Source organism: Labeo rohita, chromosome 9 (genome assembly GCF_022985175.1).
Source record: "Labeo rohita strain BAU-BD-2019 chromosome 9, IGBB_LRoh.1.0, whole genome shotgun sequence".
NCBI classification, from domain to species: Eukaryota; Metazoa; Chordata; class Actinopteri; order Cypriniformes; family Cyprinidae; genus Labeo; species Labeo rohita.
This window is the reverse complement of record NC_066877.1, coordinates 41,222,984-41,245,166: the sequence shown is the minus strand read 5'-3', so window position 1 is coordinate 41,245,166 and position 22,183 is coordinate 41,222,984. Positions and strand designations below refer to the sequence as shown.

The following is a 22,183-nucleotide window of genomic DNA, read 5'->3' as shown; positions in this document are numbered from 1 at the left end:
GCTGCTATATTTATCAACGTACAGTCATTTGTTTGATGAGATTGGCGGTTTATGAATTACATGTGAATCCTGTCGTAAATTGATTTGTGTGCTTGGATCAGTGGGATCGGTGGGATGGATGGATAATCAACAACTTTTCTTAAATGCTGTACTTTTGTCATTCTCTTAGTCCCAATTCAAAATAAAATGTAAAATTTTAATTTATTAATATTTTTATTAACATGGCTATGAACAACAAGCCTGCATTACTAACAAATTATAGTAACTGTAAGATAATAACAATATAACAATGCAGGCTACATCTTTACAAACATGACTAATACTGATAAATCTGGGCATAATGGATTATGAGCATACATGTTAAAAAAAAAATGTATCGCTTATAATAATTATGAAAATAAAATAAATGTAACTATAACTTCTTATAATGCATTATAGGTCTAATTAAAGTGTCTTTATAAAGATATAGTAGGGGTAACACTTTATAATAACCTTTATTGAGAAATCATTATCAAACATTATATAATGCTTGTAAATGTTTACTTAGGACCTGTTTACAGCTGCTCACTTAATGCGTTTTCTGTGATCGGATAGAAAAGACCAGATGTAAATGCCCTCTGAAACTATTTTGGATTTAAATTTTTATTTATTTATTTATTTATTTATTTATTTATTTTCAGTAAGTTAGCCAAGTTGCAACCAACCAAAAATGATGAAACTGAAACAACATTTTTTTTTTTATAGCATTCCTGAATAAATAAATAAATACAACTTAGTTGCAAACATGGTCAAGCTACCCATCCACCAAGCCAGTACTAATCAAACTTTCAGTTAGCACAATATCTAGCCTTGGCTAACAAAGCATAAACTTCCCTCTGTTATTGGTATTGGTGGAGCTTACGGTGATAGTGATAAGTTCTGCAAGTTTGCTGAGACCACAAGTCATCATTGATTTACTCAGTTACAAGATGTCATCATCAGACCATCATATGAATGTTGACCTTAAGTCGTCTGAAGACATAAATCAATGATGACCTGTGGTCAACGTTCATATGATGGTCTGAGGAAAACATTGAAGAGAATCAATCAATGAGGACTTGAGGACCGCAGTCATATGATGGTCTGATGACAATGTCATGTAATAGAAAAAAATCAATGACAAAAGCAAACTTGCAGAATGTGTCACTATTACCCTCAATGCCCATTCACACCAAAAATAATAATGATAACTATAAAGATAAAGTTCTGAAACCCACAACTATAATGGCAATGATACAGAGCCACCACGTCATTAGGACCACTTTCAGTATTATTATTATTAGTTTCATTAGTATTATTTATTTTTATTTTTGCAAGTTATTAACAATAAAACACTGATGGAAAATCAGACTTCGTTCATATTTAAAGGGATTGTGTATTTAAAATGGACAACATGGTGGAGAAGCTCTGCACAGCAAACAGAGTAAGATAAAATGACCTGAGGTATACAGCGATAGTTTGACAACATCAAATTGCCTCCCTGTACATGTTACTTTTGGGAGATATCAACAGGAAACATGGTGTTAGCTTTCACTGTTATGCTGATGAAAATCAGCTCTACATTTCTTCATGGTCCGATGAAACATACCAATTTGAAAAATGAATGGAATGCATGCTTGAAATAAAAAAACTGGATGACAAGTAATTTCTTTCTTCTAAATTCTTAAAAACAGAGGTGTTAATTATTATTATTATTATTATTAAAGGGGTGACTGGATGAAAAACTGTTTGTACATAAATGTGTGTGTGTGGATTAACATTATTTTTGTTTTTGAAGGAAATGCACCTGGTGATCTACATAAATGCGTCTGTGTTCGTGCAAATCATTCATGATGTAGCTCCTGTTGTGGAAACAAATAATGGTTTTCTCAGATTTGTCAATAAAGCTCAAGAAGCAGAGTTCCAGATGTCAAAATAAGACTTTATTGAACACAGCAACAAAGCCGAGATGACAGCCGCTGCATCTGAATCTCTGTCTGTCCAGGCATCTGTACTTATACCCTGTTCTTATCATTCTTTTCAGCCAAAAAATGGCGATTCGGCCTCTGATTGGTCTTACTCCACCACTTTGAACTATTTTCCATTTCATCCTTGGTCTCCCCCTCTCCCAAAATGCAGGTGTGCTCATGACCATTCATCATACTTGTTGTGCCATCCTTGTCATATTTTTGGAAGTCACCCAAAGTTCACTGGTTCACTCTAGTTCATTGGCGCTGCCCAGTGGAAAGCACCGTACTACTACTATTAGAGGGCACCTAAGACTCACAGTCTATATTAAGACATTCAATATTGAAGCAATAATTGAAAAAAAAACAAATTGATCAATATATTGATTATGGTTAAAACCATACTTCATATTTTTGAACAAAATATCACAACACTTCACCTATAGCAGAAGTGAGTATAAGAGTTTTTATGCATCTTTGCAAATCGCCCTGTTTTGGTTTATTTTTTTGACATTTTTCTGCATTTTTCTGGATAGAACAGTGGAGATTTTGACAGGAAGCTAGTGGGAGAGAGAGAGGGTTGGGATCGGGACAGGTCCGCAAGGCAGGATTCGAACACGGGACACATATGTTGGCGCACTAACTACAAGGATATCGGCGCCGATGCCAGTCGCCTTTCTTAATAATGTGCTAGTTAGCAAGTTTCACGGCTAATTGCGGCTGAAATAAACAGAACGGCTTGTCACCCCACAGAAGAGAGGAATGGGGTGAGCAGAGCTGATTAGCATTTCAAGGAACATGCAATAGAACGGCTTGCTCTGAAAAGGGCTAATTTTGACAAGGAAAACAAGTTGTTTTTTAGACTAACACTGAGAAATTTTAACCAAAGTATGTATGTACATTAGTAGAGATGAGTTATTAGTACAAAGACAAAAATCAAGTCATTTTGAAAATCCAGTTTATTTTGTTAGACAATACAGTACAGAGGCACATAAAATTAAGAAAATTGTAGAAACTAATTGGGACATCTTGATGAGTGATCCTCACTTTAGGGAAGTTCTACCTGAATCTCCTTCCATTGTTTAGAAGAGATCCAACTATTAAAGATAAATTGGTGAGAAGTCATCTTTCCTCCAGAAGGCCAAGCACTTGGTTAAGTTCAAACATAGGAAATTACAGATGTGGTAATTCCAATCATTGTGAGAATATGGACAAACATATCAGACAAACATATTTATTGATGTAAGATTAGGCCGTGAGTTTAAAGTAAATTCATTTATTAAATGCAATACTTAATTTGTGGTGTATAGGTTGGAGTGTCCATGTAGCTGTTTCTGTATAGGGATGACTAAAACACAACTGAAGGTGAGATTAGCAGAACATAAGAATGCTATACACAGTTGTAATCCTCAATATCCTATGGCTTTACATCATAGAAATAAAAATCATGGTAAACCCAATACATTGAAAATAGTGGGTATAGAGCATGTTCCACAGTCAACAAGGAGAGAAGACAGGATAAAAAGTTTACGACAGAGAGAGCCTTTTTGGATTTATACTTTAAAGTTTCCAGGTTTAAATGGAGAATTGGAATTTTTTCCTTTTTTGTAATTGTTATAGTGTTTTGAATTATAGTGTGTTGTTGTTGTTTTTGATACTTTAAATGAAGTTCCAAATGTAGGTTCAGCAGGAGCCTAATTATTTACTCCTGTCAATCATCATTACGAGCCTGTCACGGGTGTGTCGTCATGTGCGGGGAATAACGCAGGAGGAGAGCGGAGATCCAACAAATGCGGCTTTATTAAATAATCCAACATGAACACAAACTCAGGAAAACACAGGGAACCAGCAACCACGACGAACGGAAGAACACTGAAGACAATATAATCACCGACAAGGGGAGTGAGGCACAAGGAACATTATATACAAGGAAACAGGGGAGTGGTTACAAACGAGATAACGAGGGGAAGTACAAATAAGGGCAAGACTAAACCAATAATACTAAACCAAAAGGGGGAGCAAACAGAACAAACTAAATGTACTAGAAACACAGGGGGAAAAACACAAGGAAAACAGAACAGACAAGACTATAATCCTGACATTAACGGCCCCCTCCGAAAAGGCGCGTCTCGCACCGTATACGAACTAAAGGGGGAGGGAGGGTGGGCGCCCTGGAGGCCGGTAGGCAGGGACACAGGAGACACAGGATACAGGATACAGGGACGGCTTCCAGGGCGGATCACACAGTTCAGGAGGCCATGGCGGGTCTGGGGGCTCAGGAGGCCATGGCCAGGCAGACAGTCCAGAAGGCCATGGCGGTTCAGTGAGCTCGGGAGACCATGGCGGATCGGGGAGTTCAGGGAGCCATGGCCTAGCACACAGTCCATTGGGCCATGGCGGATCGGGGAGTTCAGGGAGCCATGGCCTAGCACACAGTCCATTGGGCCATGGCTGAACAGGGGAGTAGACCCGCCCCCCCCCAAAAATTTTCTTGGGGGAATTTAGGGTTCTGTCAGCCCTGGTGAGCGCTGGATGAAGCGCCGGCTCAGGAGGGCGCACTGAAGGAGGAGCCGACTCAGGAGGGCGCGCAGGAGGGCGCGCTGAAGGAGGAGCCGACTCTGGAGGGCGAGCTGGACAGAGCTCCGGCTCTGGAGGGCGAGCTGGACAGAGCTCCGGCTCTGGAGGGCGCGCTGGACAGAGCTCTGGCTCAGGAGTGCGCGCTGGATAGAGCTCCGGCTCAGGAGTGCGCGCTGGAGCCCTCCAGGGCTGTGCGGGCAACCGCGTCAAGGATGGGGACCTGGAGAGAGCAGGGATAGAGGAGGTGGACAGAGAAAGGGGAGAAGCAGAGAGTACAGAAATTAACGCCGCCTCCCTATGAGGCTCTACAGCCTGGGCTGACACCTCAGGAGGCATTGGCGCAGCTTCTCCGGCGAACGAGGTTTCGGGAGTGGACTTGAGACCAGACGAGAGTACCGCCTCAGGAGGTGCGCTGGAGACAGCTCAGGTTCTGGGGTGCGTGCTGGAGGCTGTTCGGGCTCAGGAACTGGTCTTGTCTCAGGAGAAGCACCAGGAACTTGACTTGACTCAGGAGATGTAGCTGTGACGTGACTTGACTCAGCCGTGACGTGACTTGACTCAGCCGTGACTTGACTCAGCCGTGACGTGACTTGACTCAGCCGTGACGTGACTTGACTCAGCCGTGACGTGACTTGACTCAGGAACCACAGCGGTAATGAGACTTGACTCAGGAACGCCCGCAACAACTTGGCTTGACTCATGGGGAACCGCTGTGACTTCACTTGATTCAGGAACGACAGCTTTGGCTTGACTTGACTCAGCCGCTTGAATTGACTCCGTAGCTGCAGCTGCAACTTGACGTGACTCAGAAACTTGACTTAACTCAGAAACCGCAGCTGTAACTTGACTTGACTCAGGAGACACAGCTGCAACTTGACTGGACTCCAAAACTTGACTGAACTCAGGAAATGCAGCTGTAACTTGACTTGACTCAGGAGACACAGTCAAGTCAAGTCAAGTCACCTTTATTTATATACCGCCTTTAACAATACAGAATTGTGACAAGGCGGCTGTACAGTATTAAATAGGAAACAGTACATCAACAATGCCAAAGGCAACATTAAACACTCACATTATAGGTAAAGGTAGTTAATCAAAAACAATAAAATAAAATGCAATATTGTGTTAAGAGAAAGTGTCCCCAACTAAGCAAGCCAGAGGCGACAGCGGCAAGGAACCAAAACTCCATCGGTGACAAATGGAGAAAAAAACCTTGGGAGAAACCAGGCTCAGTCGGGGGGCCAGTTCTCCTCTGGCCAAAGTTCCCGTGGTCTTGTGCCGACAGCCGTCTAGGTGATGTGGTCTTCAATGTGGATCCGTCTCTGGGGCTCATCTAGTTGATGTGGACTCCGCTGACATTCAGGGCTGTAGAGGTCGTCTCTAGGTGCTGATCCACCGTCTGGGCTGGGTTCGGACTGGATCCGGGGACTGCAGTGACCATCTGATCTGGATACGGACTGGATCTGGTGGTTAATGTGACCTCGGAATAAGAGAGAAACAGACTAATATTAGCGTAGATGCCATTCTTCTGACGATGCACCGAGTACATCGGGTGTTATGGGAAGTGTTCCCGGTTCCGGTTGACCTAATTAGTGCAGCCTAACAATCCTTTAACGGATTTGAATTATAAGAATGTGGATTTGTTATGTGTAAGCAAGGTTAAAGAGATGGGTCTTTAATCTAGATTTAAACTGGCAGAGTGTGTCTGCGTCCCGAACATTGTAGGGTAGATTGTTCCAGAGTTTGGGCGCTAAATAAGAAAAAGATCTGCCGCCCGCGGTTGATTTTGATATTCTCGGTATTATCAAATTGCCAGAGTTTTGAGAACGCAGCGGACGTGAGGGACTATAATGCGATAAGAGCTCACTCAGGTACTGGGGAGCTAAACCATTCAGGGCTTTATAAGTAATTAGCAAGATTTTAAAATCTATACGATGTTTAATAGGGAGCCAGTGCAGTGTAGACAGAACCGGGCTAATATGATCATACTTTTTGGTTCTAGTAAGAACTCTAGCTGCTGCATTTTGGACCAGCTGGAGTTTGTTTATTAAGCGAGCAGAACAACCACCCAATAAAGCATTACAATAATCTAACCGTGAGGTCATAAATGCATGAATTAATGTTTCAGCATTTGACATTGATAGCATAGGTCGTAGTTTAGATATATTTTTGAGATGGAAAAATGCAGTTTTGCAAATACTAGAGATGTGGTTTTCAAAGGAAAGATTACCATCAAATAGCACACCTAGGTTCCTAACTGATGACGAACAATTGACAGAACAGCCATCAAGTATTAGACAGTGTTTTAGGTTATTACACGCTGAGGTTTTAGGCCCAATAACTAACACCTCTGTTTTTTCAGAATTTAGCAGTAAGAAATTACTTGTCATCCAATTTTTTAACTCAACTACACAATCCATTAGTTTTTCAAATTGGTACGTTTCGCCAGGCCGCGAAGAAATATAGAGCTGGGTATCATCAGCATAGCAGTGAAAGCTAACACCATATTTCCTGATGATATCACCCAAGGGTAACATGTAAAGCGTAAAGAGTAACGGCCCTAGTACTGAGCCTTGTGGTACTCCATACTGCACTTGAGATCGATATGATACCTCATCATTTACTGCCACGAATTGATGGCGGTCAGATAGATACGATTTGAACCATGCCAATGCACTACCACTAATGCCAACACAGCTGTAACTTGACTGGACTCAGAAACTTGACTTGCCTTGGGAAACGCAGCTGCAATTTGACTTGACTCGGGGAACACAGCTGCAACTTGACTTGACTCGGGGAACGTAGCCGCAACTTGAATAGACTCATAAGATGCAGACTCTGGCGTGGCAGCCATCTTGCGTGCAGACTCTGGCGTGGCGGCGGCCATCTTGTGTGCAGATTCTGGCGTGGCGGCGGCCATCTTGCGTGCAGACTTAGACTTGGCGGCAGCCTGAGGTGCTGGGCTTAGGACCATCGTGGAGCTATGGCAGACTTGGGGACCCGCAGGAGACAAGGAGGGTGTGAGGTCGCTGGAGTGATATGCGGAGGGCCCTGGCTGTTGGTGAGATGGGGCGACGGCATGTTTCCAGATGGGAGGAGGATTACCATCCTCCACCATGACTTGGAACGAGGAACCACATAAATCAAGAACAAAATTTATAAAATCTGCTACAGGATGGTAGCAATCATTAGGACTTATCAGTTGAAACAAACTATCATCTTTGAGTCCCATCTGGAAACATGCATTAACCATCTTGTCGCTCCATCTCACCAGATGGTAAACGCTCAAAAACTCCTCCACATACTCCTCCAGCGAACGCTCACCTTGTTGCAGGTTTAGGAGGAGGTCCTCAGCCCAGGTCATCCTTTGAATTTTTGGGTCGGTGATTCTGTCACGGGTGTGTCGTCGTGTGCGGGGAATAACGCAGGAGGAGAGCGGAGATCCAACAAATGCGGCTTTATTAAATAATCCAACATGAACACAAACTCAGGGAAACACAGGGAACCAGCAACCACGTCGAACAGAAGAACACTGAAGACAATATAATCACCGACAAGGGGAGAGAGGCACAGTGAACATTATATACAAGGAAACAGGGGAGTGGTTACAAATGAGATAACGAGGGGAAGTACAAATAAGGGCAAGACTAAACCAATAATACTAAACCAAAAGGGGGAGCAAACAGAACAAACTAAATGTACTAGAAACACAGGGGGAAAAACACAAGGAAAACAGAACAGACAAGACTATAATCCTGACAGAGCCTTTATAAGCAGCAGTTATTGCGCCATACAAGCATCAACTCCTCCGGCATCCCTCCACCTCCCCATCTCCTCCTCTATTTCTGTTGTTCTCCCTCTAGGCTGTACCACAATAGGGGGTTGAACTTGAAGCCTTGGGTTCGAGCCACCACTGAGGAGAGCGAGTCAAGTTCTTTTATCATTAACCATCAGGGCTGGATGGCCAGGTGAACTCGTGAAATGACTGTAAAATAGTTATTTTCATGATTTGTTATAACTTTTCTCAGATCTTTTGTCAAATCAGCTTAGATTCACACGTTGTTCAGATAACATCACATTTTAAGTTTCTGATGTATTATGTAATATCTTCAACAAATCGAATTTTAGCTTAAATAATCTCAATTTTAAGGCAACCAACAAACCATTTTTACAGTGTGATAGTGTTTTTAATAGTTTTTTAGAGGGACAGAGTACAAATTTAGGGCCCCTTGAATAGGGCCCCTGGCTTACACACTAAGAGTAGTACTTGAGGCCCAATGTGAAATCATTCATGTACCTACAGCGGAAGTGTTTTACAGCTGTTAAAGAGTTAAAATAGTTTTGAATAAAGTGTTTGTTATATTTTGATAAATATGACATTTTGCATGTTGTCTTTGTGTGTTTTGGGGTTTTGTGTGTAGAGTTTACAGAAAAGGAACCATAATTTCATAATTTTTTGTTTTGTTTTTTTCTTTGTTGTTTTGTGTGCATTAATACTATTTTGTTGAAATAGACCATAGAGCACCACAGTACAAATCCGTTTGGGGCCCTGGTTATGTGTTTTTCAGTTTGCAGTTCCTGATTTTGAAAGTGAAACCAAAAGTTAAACTGCACATTGTTGTTTGCTTAGTCAATAGAAGAAAGTCAGAAACAGGGAATAACCAGAGACACACTGAGAGAGCAGGGACGTCCCCTGACTCACTCTCGACCAATCAGCATTAAGAGTCTGGACCTAAAGGTGTGTCCAAGAAATATGGGAAGAATATCAGGAAGCTACAACATGTACACAACTCACATTGAAGTTTGACTGAAATTAACTACAGCAAAAAGGTAAGGGACATTCCTTCATTCAGTTCATTTATAGCACTTGTACTGCTCTCATAACCGCAAACATTACAATGTCCAGTGTTTTACAGTCAGCATCAGCACATCAGCAGATTGTTCATGTTTCTACTCCTGCAGTTAATGTCCGACCATGTGTAGCTGAGATTTCATGTTAGTGATTTAACTTTAAATGTTCTGGCCATGTCAAATTGCAGTTTTAAAGTATCTTTTTTTATAATACATTTATTACTTGTATTTTATCTCACCATTAGAAACCAGCATCAGCTAAACCCAGACAGGCAATAGACCAGAGTTTGAATTGGAATTATATAGTAGCTGGGCACAAACAAAGCTTACAGCATTTTATTGAAAGTGTCTCAGTCAGCCTGCTTGTGTAATTTATTGAGAAAGTGTGTGCATGTGGTGTGTGTGTGTGTGTGTATGTGTGCATTATGCAAGTGTGGATGCCCCTGTGTGTTGAAAAGTGTGTATGTGTGTTTGTTTGGGGTGGTTACATACAGTGGAGTGTTTGTACATGTGTACATATTTCTGTGTTGAAATTAAAAACACTTTTACACACACTTCCCCCCACAAAAGGACAAAGAGGAAATGTTGCTCATGTGGGGAATTACTGTATTGTCTAATACAGGATTACTGGAGTATTTCTCAACTCTAGTGCACTGAGGTTAAAGGAGGTCAAATGTGTTTCAATGTGTTGGACAGCTCCATCTCCAGTGGCCATGGATAAACCAGTATGCTTGATTGACACGGCGTCCGACGGGAAGCTGTTTGTCCAGCAGTCAGCGTTGCAGGTTCTGGAGCAGATCCAGCAGCCAGTGGTGGTGGTGGCCGTGGTGGGTCTCTACCGCACCGGGAAGTCCTACCTGATGAATCGACTGGCAGGGAAACAAACAGGTTAGACCCACACAAGCAGCACAGATGCCATCCAAACACCTAAGAGAAACATGCTGTTAAAATGAATGAGCTCAAATGCATGTAGGTCATTGTGGGGTTTCTGGTGTGTCTTTATCAGGGTTTGCACTGGGCAGCACAATTGAGTCCAAGACGAAGGGCATCTGGATGTGGTGTGTACCTCACCCCACTAAAACAGGAACCACTCTGGTGCTGCTGGACACCGAGGGACTTGGGGACGTGGACAAGGTGAAGCCTGAAAGTATAGTCTGAAAAAAATATAGGAATCACTGATGAGAAAATGTCTTCACACTTATTTTCTATTTGTCTATGGTGTATTTTTTATATATACTTACATATAATTTAACAGAAAAATAAAAAGTGTTAGTTGATCTACATCTACATTAACTTAATGAGATATATAGCAAAGCTGAAGGTCCATTTGTTCATTCAAGGATAAAATGGCTTGAAAAGAGTGAACAAAATTAGCACTATTTCTATAAAAGTGTGACGTCATTTCATAATGCTTAACTAATGCACAAATAATCCTAAGTTAATGTATAATTCATGAAGAACAAAACCATTTATTTATGATTATTACATCAGCAACTAATGAACATTTGATATCATTCATAGACTGTGTATACACTTACCATAACATGGATTTAAGAAATACTGTTACTTAAGGGGAGACTCTAACGTAGGAGCTGCCTCGACAGGCCCTCGGTAGCAGATGTCCTGCTCAAGACGTATCATCAAGGATACATACGTAGAGTGTGGCCCAATGTAAAATCGGGGCCTGAACCGACTCAGAGAAAGGGTACAAGGCTGGCAGCGCATGACCCATACCATATAGGATTTTAGAAAAGTGTGCAAGACACCTAGTGTCACTTCAAAAAGTGCACAGAAGCTCGATGTGTGCACTTACCACAGCAAAACAATATGAAACCTAATAAATACATGATTCTAATCACACAATAAGAATTCCCATTGGGTACTATAACAGGAATATTGTTATTGTTGTTATTATTTTTAATTGTAATAATCTCCATCTGCTCCGTGGGCACTGCAGTAAAAATGTGTACACTGTGTGTTTGTTCACTTTCTGTGTGTGTGCACTTGGATGGGTGAAATGCAGTATGGAACACCATACTTGGCCACACATCATGTCACTCACTCACTTAGAAAACCCCAAAAAAGCTGATAATAGGTGATGGTGATATGTCCAAAACTACTGTTTCTTGGTCTATTTCAGTATTAAGGTTTCTTGGTTTCATCATTGATAACTGCATACAATTGGTATGCAAAGTAGTGACAGTACTAATTAGAATAGATATTAAATCTTTTGAACATTAAAACTTAAGATGGTATCTTAAGTTTTTGAGCATTTTCAATTCTTAACCATTGATTAATCCAGAGAAGTATGGACTTCATATTCGCAGCTCAGTAATAGAACAGAAAATTAGGAAAGGCCAAACTACCCAAATGCCTTGGTATAACTTTCCGAATCTTTGACGTCTTGCCATTGACAAATAGAACTATCTAGTATAATAAACACTTAAGGGAATTAGAAGGTCAGTTATTCTCAGGAATGTATGAATGTATGCATGTCATTCTTGCAATGTCCATTTTTGTCAAATAATTGTGTCTTATCTGTCTCAGGGGGACTCAAAGCATGATACCAAGATCTTTTCACTGTCTGTCCTTCTGAGTAGCACTCTAGTGCTGAACAGCCAAGGGACGATCGACAACAGAGCTATTGAGGAACTGCAGTATCCTTCCACTCCTAAAATGACACACACAGGTTTGTTTTTGTAAATTGTGGGGACATTTCATAGGTGTAATGGTTTTTATACTGTACAAACCATATTCTTTATCACCCTACACCTAAACCTAGCCCTCACAGGAAACTGTGTAGATTTTTACTTAAAAAAAAAAAAAATGAAAACGGGGACACGGGGCAAAGTCACCCTTTCCTTGTAATACCTATGTTTTACCCATGTCATTATACAAATTTTTGTCCTGATATGTCACAAAAACATGCGCAGACACACAAACAGTTTAGACTAGGGCTGCACACTACTGAAATTACAATATGTGAAGCTTATGACTGTGTTCTTTTCAGTGTTTTCAGCATCTCAAAGCGGCATGCTTCACAGTAAATGCTGTTCACACAAACTCCATCTCTGCATGTGCTGTAGGTTTGGGTTGCTTATGACGTGCATTTGGGAATGCAACACATGCTTTAAATTTATTCCACTATGTCTGTGCAAATAAGTTGAGACAGCAGTTTAAAACTACATTCTTCTCTTTATTGCAACATAGCCATTAGACTATTAATTTGACATTTTAATGGTTTTAATATTTTTAATGTCTTACCATTAGTCTTTTGGTATTGCATTAGGTCTAGGTGGGGAATGGAAAAGTTTGAGAAGCCATGTGTTACATAAACATGCTCAAATAAATGCACAGTAATTTGCATTTATATTCAAAATATATGTTTGATATGCATATGCTGTTGCATTTGTAATGATTTTTTTGCAATAACTTGTAATGTTATTTTGTTAGTTTACTGACAAATATAAGCTGTTTGATCAGTTAAAGGCTACTCAAGGAGCTCTGGAACTGAAGGAAACTTAAGACACAGTGTTCCGTTAAATTTCCATTCCATTCACACGTGTATCTGTCTATTTTCTCTGTGGCATTAAAGGGGGCATAACACAAACAGTTTCACCCAATCTCATGTTAATTTTGAGTACCTGTAGAGTAGTACTGCATCCTTCATATCTCCAAAAAGTCTTACGAGATTTCTAAAAGAAATATACAGGTTTATGATTCTCTCCGAAAACAGCCAAGCTCCTTGAAGCGTGCCATGGGTGAAGCTAAAGAGTCATGAGCATTTGCACGAAGACTGCTAACGAAACAAAACATTTTATGCAGTTTCACCTACCACCTGCAGTTCTTAATCATGACTGGGATTATTTATCACAAACAATGTGCAAATCCAGCATCGAACTGGGCCTCGTTTATAAAACATTCGTCACATTTGGGAAACTCTGTTGTTGTACCAGAAAAACAAACTGCATCCACTGTTCACGTAACGGTTCTTTATGTAACGGAGAGACGGGAGGCGAGCGGATCCATACGCAGACTTTTATTGAAGGGACGAGACAAAGACATGGTCAAGGCAGGCAGGGTCAAACAGTGGCAAACAGGTATTTAGACAGCAAGACGAAGAATAGTCCATAAAGCAGGCGAGGGTCGAATAGCAGCGAACGTTATCCAGATGAGGGCTAGGCAAAGAGAGTAATCCGAAAAGACGGGCGAGGGTTTTCAAAGGCAGGCGGCGAGACAGACAAAACGAAATAACTAGGCTAGGTCACAAGGATGGAAAAACGAGACAAAACAAAAGGGAACTAAACACAGGTTAACAGGGAGAACGCTTTGTACGAATGCTAGATACAATTCAATACTCGGCAATGTGTGACAGGAAGACCGGGGCTTTTATACGGTCTCTGATTGGTGCAGGTGAAAAGAGCAGTGGCCAATGGATAATGTAGTCCAGGGTGTAGTGCAACAGTCCGTGTGTGCAAACAGAGTGAGAGCGACATCTGGTGGTGAGCGGTCCGCGGCTCACCGACCAGATCCGTAACACTTTAGGAAGCAAGGTTATCTTTTCTTTACAACCAAAAAGACACTTCTTTGGAGACATTCTTCTCGAGCAAGTTGTGTTCTCTATTTGCTTAGTATCCAAACCTTAAACTAAATCTCCAGATATGTCACAGAGTTAACCGAGTACATCAAGATCAAATCATCTGATGAGGATGAAGAGGACTCAGAGTTTGTTAAGTTCTTCCCCAGTTTCATCTGGGCAGTGAGGGACTTCACTCTAGAACAAAAAATAAATGGCAAATACGTGACCGAGGACCAATACTTGGAATTTGCCTTAAAGCTGAAACCAGGTAATATTCAAATTTAGCTTTTAAATGGTCTGACCATAAATGAGAATGGTATGCAAGAGGTACTGTATAGTCAGCCAGTCATTTAATATTAATAATGAAATATAATTTCTGTTAAGTGTTGCAAGCATTTGGAAGCAACTGGGAATGTCAATTTAGAGCCAATACTGTATTTTGCTAATGTCTTCAGCAAATGCATCTTTTAAAGGCTCTTCAAGAACAGTCAACGAGTTCAACCTTCCACGGCAATGTATCCGAAATTATTTCCCATCCCGGAAGTGTTTTACTTTTCCTTTCCCAACCGCCCCAGAGAATGTGTCTCGTCTGGAAAGTCTGGATCCTTCTGACCTTTCCCCAGATTTCCAGGAGGTCACAGAACGTTTCTGCAAGTTTGTCTGTGACAAGAGCGAAGTAAAGAAGCTAAAGGATGGATACACAGTCACTGGCAGAGGTGATTCTACAGGATTTATGAAATTGTGTATATACATTTGCAATAATTGCATATAATTCAAAATGTACAATAAAAATATAAATATAACTTCAATAATTGTAAAATAATTAACCATAAAATATGACCAAATTTACCACATTCATTTACACAAGCAAATTTCTTAATTTGGCACAGCTGTCAGCTGTTATGAAGTAGTAATGAGACATGTCTTTTTTCTGTAGCTGCAAAGGAACTATGTTTCCATTCAAATACCTAAAACCATTGGGAAAAAATGTGCTATATTGTTATTGGTTATATACCCTGCCTGGCCAAAAAAAAAAAAAAAAAAAACCTGGATCTTTATTGCAGAGGTTAACATGTTTCTGGCATGTTATATGTTCTGAAGAATTATTTTAACCCTAACTGATGCAGTGTTTAGTTTTCTAATTTCTTAAACAACCATTTCCATATTCCAGGATGACAATGTCATAATTCATTGGACCCAAATTAAGAAATAATTTCATTTCATTACCTGAGTGCTGGAATATGGATGTGTATGTCTTTTGTCATCAGTTAGGGTTATTTTTTAATCACTTTAATTTTTGCCAAACATACAACATGCAAGAAATGATTCACTGCTACAATGACTGATTTCTTAGATCTCAATTATTTGCTTATTTAAATCCAGATGGTGACTTTTTTGCCAAGGCAGTGTGGTTTCTAAATTGAATGTCATATATGATGTAAGCTAAATGCTGAATATTCCTGCTAATATACATTGCATAAATTAAGTATCAGATATAACCCTTTTTTCTGAACTGCATATTATTAAAAAATAAATGCCAAGTTAACTTTTGTTTGACCCTTCTCCTTCCCTGAAGTCCTGGGTCACTTTGCGAAGACATATGTAGACACGATTGCCAGCGGTAAAGTTCCATTTCTGGAGAATGCTGTGATCGCCTTGGCAATGATTGAGAATGAGGCTGCGGTGAAGGAGGGGCTTGAGGTGTACCAGAGTGGAATGGAGAAGCTGAAGAACTCCTTCCCTCTGGAACTGAAGGACGTATCATCAGAACATCAGTGTCTCAGCAGGACTGCAACAGAGGTCTTAATGAAGCGTTCCTTTAAGGACAGCGAGGGGACATACCTGAAATCTCTAGAGGTGATGACCATTAAATGGTTATGTACTATTTCAGTGAAATTGTTACTAAACTTTGTGGTCAGGCAAAATTCATGAGTTAAAGTTAATTATAGTTCTGGTGTTCGAGGATACATTGAAACAACGTGATGTCAGTTGCTGAGTTTTTTTTTTTTTTTTGTCATGTTGGCTGTAATGAGCAATATGTCTCTGACATTTGAATGATTTAAAGAAATGTAAAGGCACTATTACATTCAGCTTGTGATTCAGATTCAAAGTTATTTTTACTCGTTATAGCCTCTAAATGGTGTTTTAAGTTGTAACACTTTCTCTGATATTTCATGTGATGCTGCAGGAAGGCATTAACAAACTCTTTGATGGATACTTATGTCAAAATGAGGAGGCTTCAAAGAAAAGATGTGAGAATATTCTGTCATCCCTCTCTGAAACAATGACAGAGAAGCTCAAGAAGGGATTCTATGCCAAACCTGGTGGTTATGATCTCTTCTCCCAGGACCTTGAAGATATTGTGAAGAAATATAAAATCCAAGCCAATAAAGGAGTCAAGGTGATTATCAGTATTTGACACAGTTATTGCCACAACCTAGGCCTCCCAGATTTTAGATCATTTCATCTGTAAGAGGCTTGTGAATATTCTCCTAGAATATGTGTTCACAGAATGTAGATTAAGGGTAGATAAATCAGATGGGAATAATATTGTTCCTGGTTCAAATCCTTCTGGCCAAATATTAAAGTGGCTTTGAGCAAGAGTATAACTACCAACTTGCTTCCTGTCAGCTGGGACATAGACACTTATACAGTAGTCTCCACCATTTGTTGATTTGTAGATGGTTTGGACAAAAGCACCTAGAACTGCATGATGAAATTTCTTGTTCTGCTGCAATGTTGTCTGGGAAATTCTTAAATGAAGATGCATTTACAGGATAAGCAAAATGACAAGATATTTAGTCTTGTTTACAGGGGAAAAATAAATAAATAAATAAATTAAGTGTGGTTTGCTGAAAATAAGTAAAATGATCTGCCAGTGGGGTAAGAAAAATACTCTTGTTTTAAGAATATTGTACTTACCCCACTGGCAGATCATTTTACTTATTTGCCGGGGGGCACTAAATTAAGTGCATTTTGTTTAAAATAAGGCTAAATGTCTTCATTTGTTATTTGCTTATCTAGTAAATGCTTATCTCGTAATTGAAGAATTTGTAGATATTTTCACTAGAAACAACACAAAAATACAAAAGTAAAATAAGCCTTTTTTTGTAGTATTTGTGCCCCCTTTTTTTTTTTTTTTTTTTGCAGTGTGTCAGTTGTGATGTAAAACCAAATTCCATGACACTCATGCCCAATGTGTAGTTAGCCCTAGTATTAGTAATAGTTGTAATTTTTTGGTAGTACTTGTCATAGATATGTGGTTGTGACGATTCACATTATCATGTATGTGGTGTCCACAGGCAGAAGACACACTTGAAGAGTTTCTGAAGCAGAAGTCGGTGGAGTCTAATGCAATTCTGCAGACTGACAATAAACTGACGGAGAAGGAGAAAAAAATAATGGGTGAGAGTCTTAAGCATGCCATCGTCATTTAGTTATCATCAGTATTAGTTATGAAAGAAAAATGCACAATATTCTTAATTGACCATTCACAAACATCTTGATTGACAGGTGATCTGACCAATCATAACGCCTGTCTGACAAACAAATCAGACAGGATCTGTCTTTGATGTCTTTCCGTAGTTGAAATGAAATACGTTATGATGTGCATTCATGTGTTTTTTTGTTACTTAAAGTAAAGAAGAAAAGCCGTTTGGTTCACGTGTAGATAAATCAGCTTCTCAACAACATAAAACACGTAACAGGCAAAATCACCGGCTTGTATTGTATAAATATTTATTTACAGGTATTTATTAACACTCCATTATGTAATTTCATTATGGCTGGCTATATTCCCAAGTCCATCACGTCTGTGTATAACGCCAAAGGCTTCTCATTGAAAGCAATGAAGCACCCTGCACGTGGTAAAATGACGCTACAGGGGTACCCTGAGTGTTAAAAAGTGACGCAGAGGGATGCTGACCAAGTGTCAGTATGTGATGAGTTGGGAGTTGGCTCAAATCAGATTTTAAACTGTCTTTTGCTTAACTCTTAATGCATCATACAACGATTACTTCTAAAATGGTGACAGAAATGACGAAAGTATTCATACGGTATTCAAGTGAAGCTGAAGCCAGCAGTGACTACAGCACAGAACATCACAATATACATACCAGGCTCAAGAAGGCTTGTCACTCAGTCAATATGCCATCACTCCTCCACATCTCAATAGGTCACTCTGAGAGCAAGATGATGAGTTTCCCTGCATGCATTTTGAAAGCCTAGACCAGCGATAGACAATGTCGGTCCTGCAGAGTTTAGCTCCAGCCCTGAAAAAAAACCTTAGTGCCTTAGTGATTGTGATGACATTGATTAGCTTGTTCAGGTGTGTTAAACTCTGCAGGACAGCGGCACTCCAGGACAGATGTTGCTTATCCCCGGCCTAGACGCATGAAGATAGGTTGGTTACGTCTATGTGACACAAAAATCTGATTTGATCACTTGCAATTAACAGTGTAAGAGTCTGCCTGAAAAGATCTGATCTGAGAGGAAATCCAATTTACCTGCAGTCTGAGCACGAGTACCGCATTGAAATTTTGGCTAATGGCTTAAAAAAATGTTTCAGCTGATATAAAACATGTGGGAATGATTAACTGATTAACTTTCTTGAGGAAGCACTAGCCTGATTGTTCAGATAGATGATTAGGTTTACCGCCCTGTTAACAGCAGGTAAGCTAATTTTATTTGCAGGTGATCATAAAATATGTTAGCACTACTGGTGAATGAGTCAGTGAAATGCAAATATGTCAGAAAGGTCTGACATAACAATAACATGCCACATGAACAATATTGTATGAAGCGCTGTTGTTCACATCACGTTGGGATACCACGATCAAAACTTTGTCATGTAGACAGTTTGATGTTGGATATTCATTCAAATTATGGTGAAAACAAACAAACAAACAAAAAAAACCATTTGTGTTAAAATAGCATTTGTGTGTTCAAAAAGTAAAGAAATGATTATATTACTTCACTGGCCAACGGAGCAAACTAACCTTGTGACGTCACACGCTGTGGTATTGCAAGATGGCGGCGCCCTTGCTCCAAAAGCTATAACAAAACATCCTTTTTTTCTTTAAAATGGTTAGATGAAGCATGTTTGTTATATGCTTTTGAAAAAAAGTAAAGTGGAAATTACTTCACTAAATAATTTAAACTTCACTGACCTCTTCACTTCCACTTTTACTCCTTACAAATAATGTTTCTAGCACTTGATGTGATATGCAATGTTTGCATTTTCCCCAATTTGTAACACATAAATAATACAGATTTCTGCCAAATTAAGAACTTTGTGCTAACAATGCACACTCTAACATGACAATCAGTAACATTTCCAATTTGACTGCTCTGGTCACAAAGTGTTTAATAGCACACTGTAAAATGAGTGCCCTGACACTTATACCGTGTGGTTTTCGTGTCTGAAGGACTTGGAGCTAAACTCTGCAGGGCTATGACCCTCCAGGAGCTGAGTTTTAATATTACACTTTGTACTAAGCTTTATTACATTTGCCTGATTGTCTTCTTCCAGAGGAAAGAGAGAAGGCCATTCTCCTGGCTCAAGAAATAAATACCAAGGAAGAGAAGCAGCGACAACTAGAAGAGAAGATGGAAGCAGAGAGAAGGGGTAATGAAGAGACGATGATACAGATGAAGAAAAAGATGGATGAGGAGATGAGGCATCAGAGAGAAGAGGCCCAACGTGCCACAGACAGCAAACTAAGGGAACAGGCTGCTTTGTTGGAGAAGGGCTTTCAGGAGAAGGCTGACAGGATGTCAAAAGAGATTGAGGACTTCAGGAGGAAGAATAAAAATGCAGAGAAGGAAAATGACAAACTGTTTAAAAAGATGATAACAAACATGAACAAAAGACACACTGAGACCATGAATCTGATGAAGAGGCAACACAGTGAGCAGATGGAGTTAATTAGGAGCATGCCAAAGCCTTCGTCTGATTATTTCCCCGGTCTAGTCTTACGTCTGCTAGTTGCTGGTATCAGCAGCCTAACCGGTTGCCCTGTTAAAGCACCCATCTAGCCTTGTTGAAGCTAGCTGTCTGGCAGACACTTTCAGCCACAGAAATGTACATGTTAAATTAATGTACTAGTGATGGAGGCTGCCAATCAGAGTTCCATATCCCCATCGTCGGGAGCAAGTGGACTTCAGTGTCTTCCCCAAGGTTCCTTCAGCACATGGACTAGAGAAACCATGATTCTGAACCTTTTGATTCCAGGGGTGCTTCTTATTTTTTAAATTGTGCATCCTAATTTCCTTTCCTTTCTTCTTTCCTTGTGTCCTAACTAGGACATAAGAAAAGAATACAAGGAAAGAAAATCTTGCCTCATAATGCTGTTATTAGACAACTGATATATTCTTCATCATAACAGAGTTTGTGTGGTGTATGGGTAACAGGCTTCAATACGGTGAAGCAAGGAAATGAGGAAGCATCAGAAGGACCTCAAGTCTATTTGTTTACCCCATGTCTCCATTCAAACCCTTCCAATCAGCTAATGGACGGCCACCAATTTTTCAAATGGAAAGTTTTGTAGTCCTGTAATTACTAATTAGTCCTGTTTACTTTTTGATCAAAATATTTACTTTTCTGTTTTATAAAGCCACATGGCAGTGATTTTATCTTCAGTGTGTCGAGACATTTTACACAAAATAAAAATTTCAATTACAGAAGGTTTAAGTAAGTTTTTTTTTTCAAGGAAAGTTAACAAGTTACAGAATTGTCATTGCTACAGAAAAATCTATTAAATTTGGTCATCGATTGAAAGGGGTGGTTTATTTTTTTTCCTAATCTGATCAAGATCGCATGTAAACACCTGATCAGATTAAAAACCTAAACTAAAAGGACTGCGCATGTGCATTGCCATAGAAATAGTGTAATGGCGTATGATGCACAGAATGAGCTGTTCTTACCGTTGAATAAAGTGTTGCATAAATGAGTGTCCTGTTATTATAAAACTCCTTTCTCTCGTTGTCTGTGAAGTGGAGCAGGACAATGTCCCACGTGTCCTTGTTTCAGATTCTCATCCAGAGATTACAGCTCTTTGGATGTAAGTGTCCAGTGCTTGAACTGGACATACCAAATTAAGTTTCTTCGGGTCTGGGTCCTGGAAGGGAGGAGGACAAAACAACAGTGTGCACCTTGGCACACAGCCCCCGCCTTGGGTGCATGAAGGCTTTACCATTCAAGAAAAAGGCATACAGACACAGCCTCAACTGCGTCTATACTATGTAGGGATGTAACGGTATGGAAAATTCCTATCATGATTATAGTGACCAAAAGTACTGCCACATAAATCACTTCACAATGTTTTATATTTAAAACCAACAAACAACAAATAAAATGATTTTTGGTTTGCATAATCACTAAAACAACAACAGTAGCCTACCAATGATGTCCGGATTTTAAATGACAACATGGGTCCGTGTACGTTTTGATAATTTGTTTTTCAATTTGAAATTCTGAAATAAGCAGAAACGAGAAAACAGCTTCTTACTTGTTTTTTCGTTTGTTCAGAAAAACGAAAAAACAAGATTTCAGCTCGATTTCTCATGTTTCGTTTGTGGTTTGCAAATCGGTTTGTAGTTTCGATATTTCATTCGCATGTGTGGGTGGGGCAGAAACGCCTCTTTCATCTGATTGGTCAAATTGCCCCGCCTTCAGTAGGGGCTTCAAATTCTGTCAGGCAGAATAAAAGTCAGTACAAGTGTGGCACAGAATACTGCACTTTCACAGCAAATTGTCTGAAACCACCACTCACTGTTACCTACGCATAACATTTGAAGCAGAAATATGTTGCTGGGCACATAATTCGTGTTGCTGCGACTTGCAAGCAACTCCTTTAATGTGAGCTAGAGTATGTACAGTATGTTGACACATTATTTCTAGGTTATTATAACGCTGAGAGGGAGACGAGAGGCAAGCGGATCCATCTGCAAGCTTTTATTCAGTGGCCGAGACAAAGACATAGTCGAACAGGCAGGGTCAGAACAACAGCAAACAGGTATGTTGGGGCGAGGCGTGGGTCGATCAGCGGCGAACATAATCCATAACGCGAGGCAGAGGAGTAATCCATACAATGAGCGAGAAGACCAAGAGGCAGGCGGCGAGACAGACGAAACGAGATGGCCAGGCGAGAACGCTAAACTAAGGGAACTCTGGAACTAAGAAAAACCGGGG

The 22,183-nt window shown here is 40.0% G+C and overlaps 1 protein-coding gene across 5 annotated transcripts in view; it reads left to right on the top strand.

The window, feature by feature from the left end:
* LOC127171038 (guanylate-binding protein 1) overlaps positions 1–20,931 on the top strand; it is a 49,573-nt gene extending 28,642 nt beyond the window's left edge. For 2 of the 5 annotated variants that reach the window (XM_051119450.1, XM_051119451.1), the window contains exons 2-10: positions 10,110–10,301; positions 10,420–10,547; positions 11,961–12,070; positions 14,073–14,260; positions 14,466–14,708; positions 15,569–15,849; positions 16,181–16,393; positions 17,295–17,397; positions 19,523–20,931. In XM_051119450.1, the coding sequence (XP_050975407.1) occupies positions 10,127–10,301; positions 10,420–10,547; positions 11,961–12,070; positions 14,073–14,260; positions 14,466–14,708; positions 15,569–15,849; positions 16,181–16,393; positions 17,295–17,397; positions 19,523–20,028 (1,947 nt within the window). In that variant the 5' untranslated portion in view covers positions 10,110–10,126 and the 3' untranslated portion in view covers positions 20,029–20,931. Of the gene's footprint in view, positions 1–9,243; positions 9,393–10,109; positions 10,302–10,419; positions 10,548–11,960; positions 12,071–14,072; positions 14,261–14,465; positions 14,709–15,568; positions 15,850–16,180; positions 16,394–17,294; positions 17,398–19,522 lie in introns of those variants that run through there. The other 3 variants (XM_051119453.1, XM_051119448.1, XM_051119449.1) reach the window with 2 other exon arrangements.
* Positions 20,932–22,183: the final 1,252 nt, after the last annotated feature.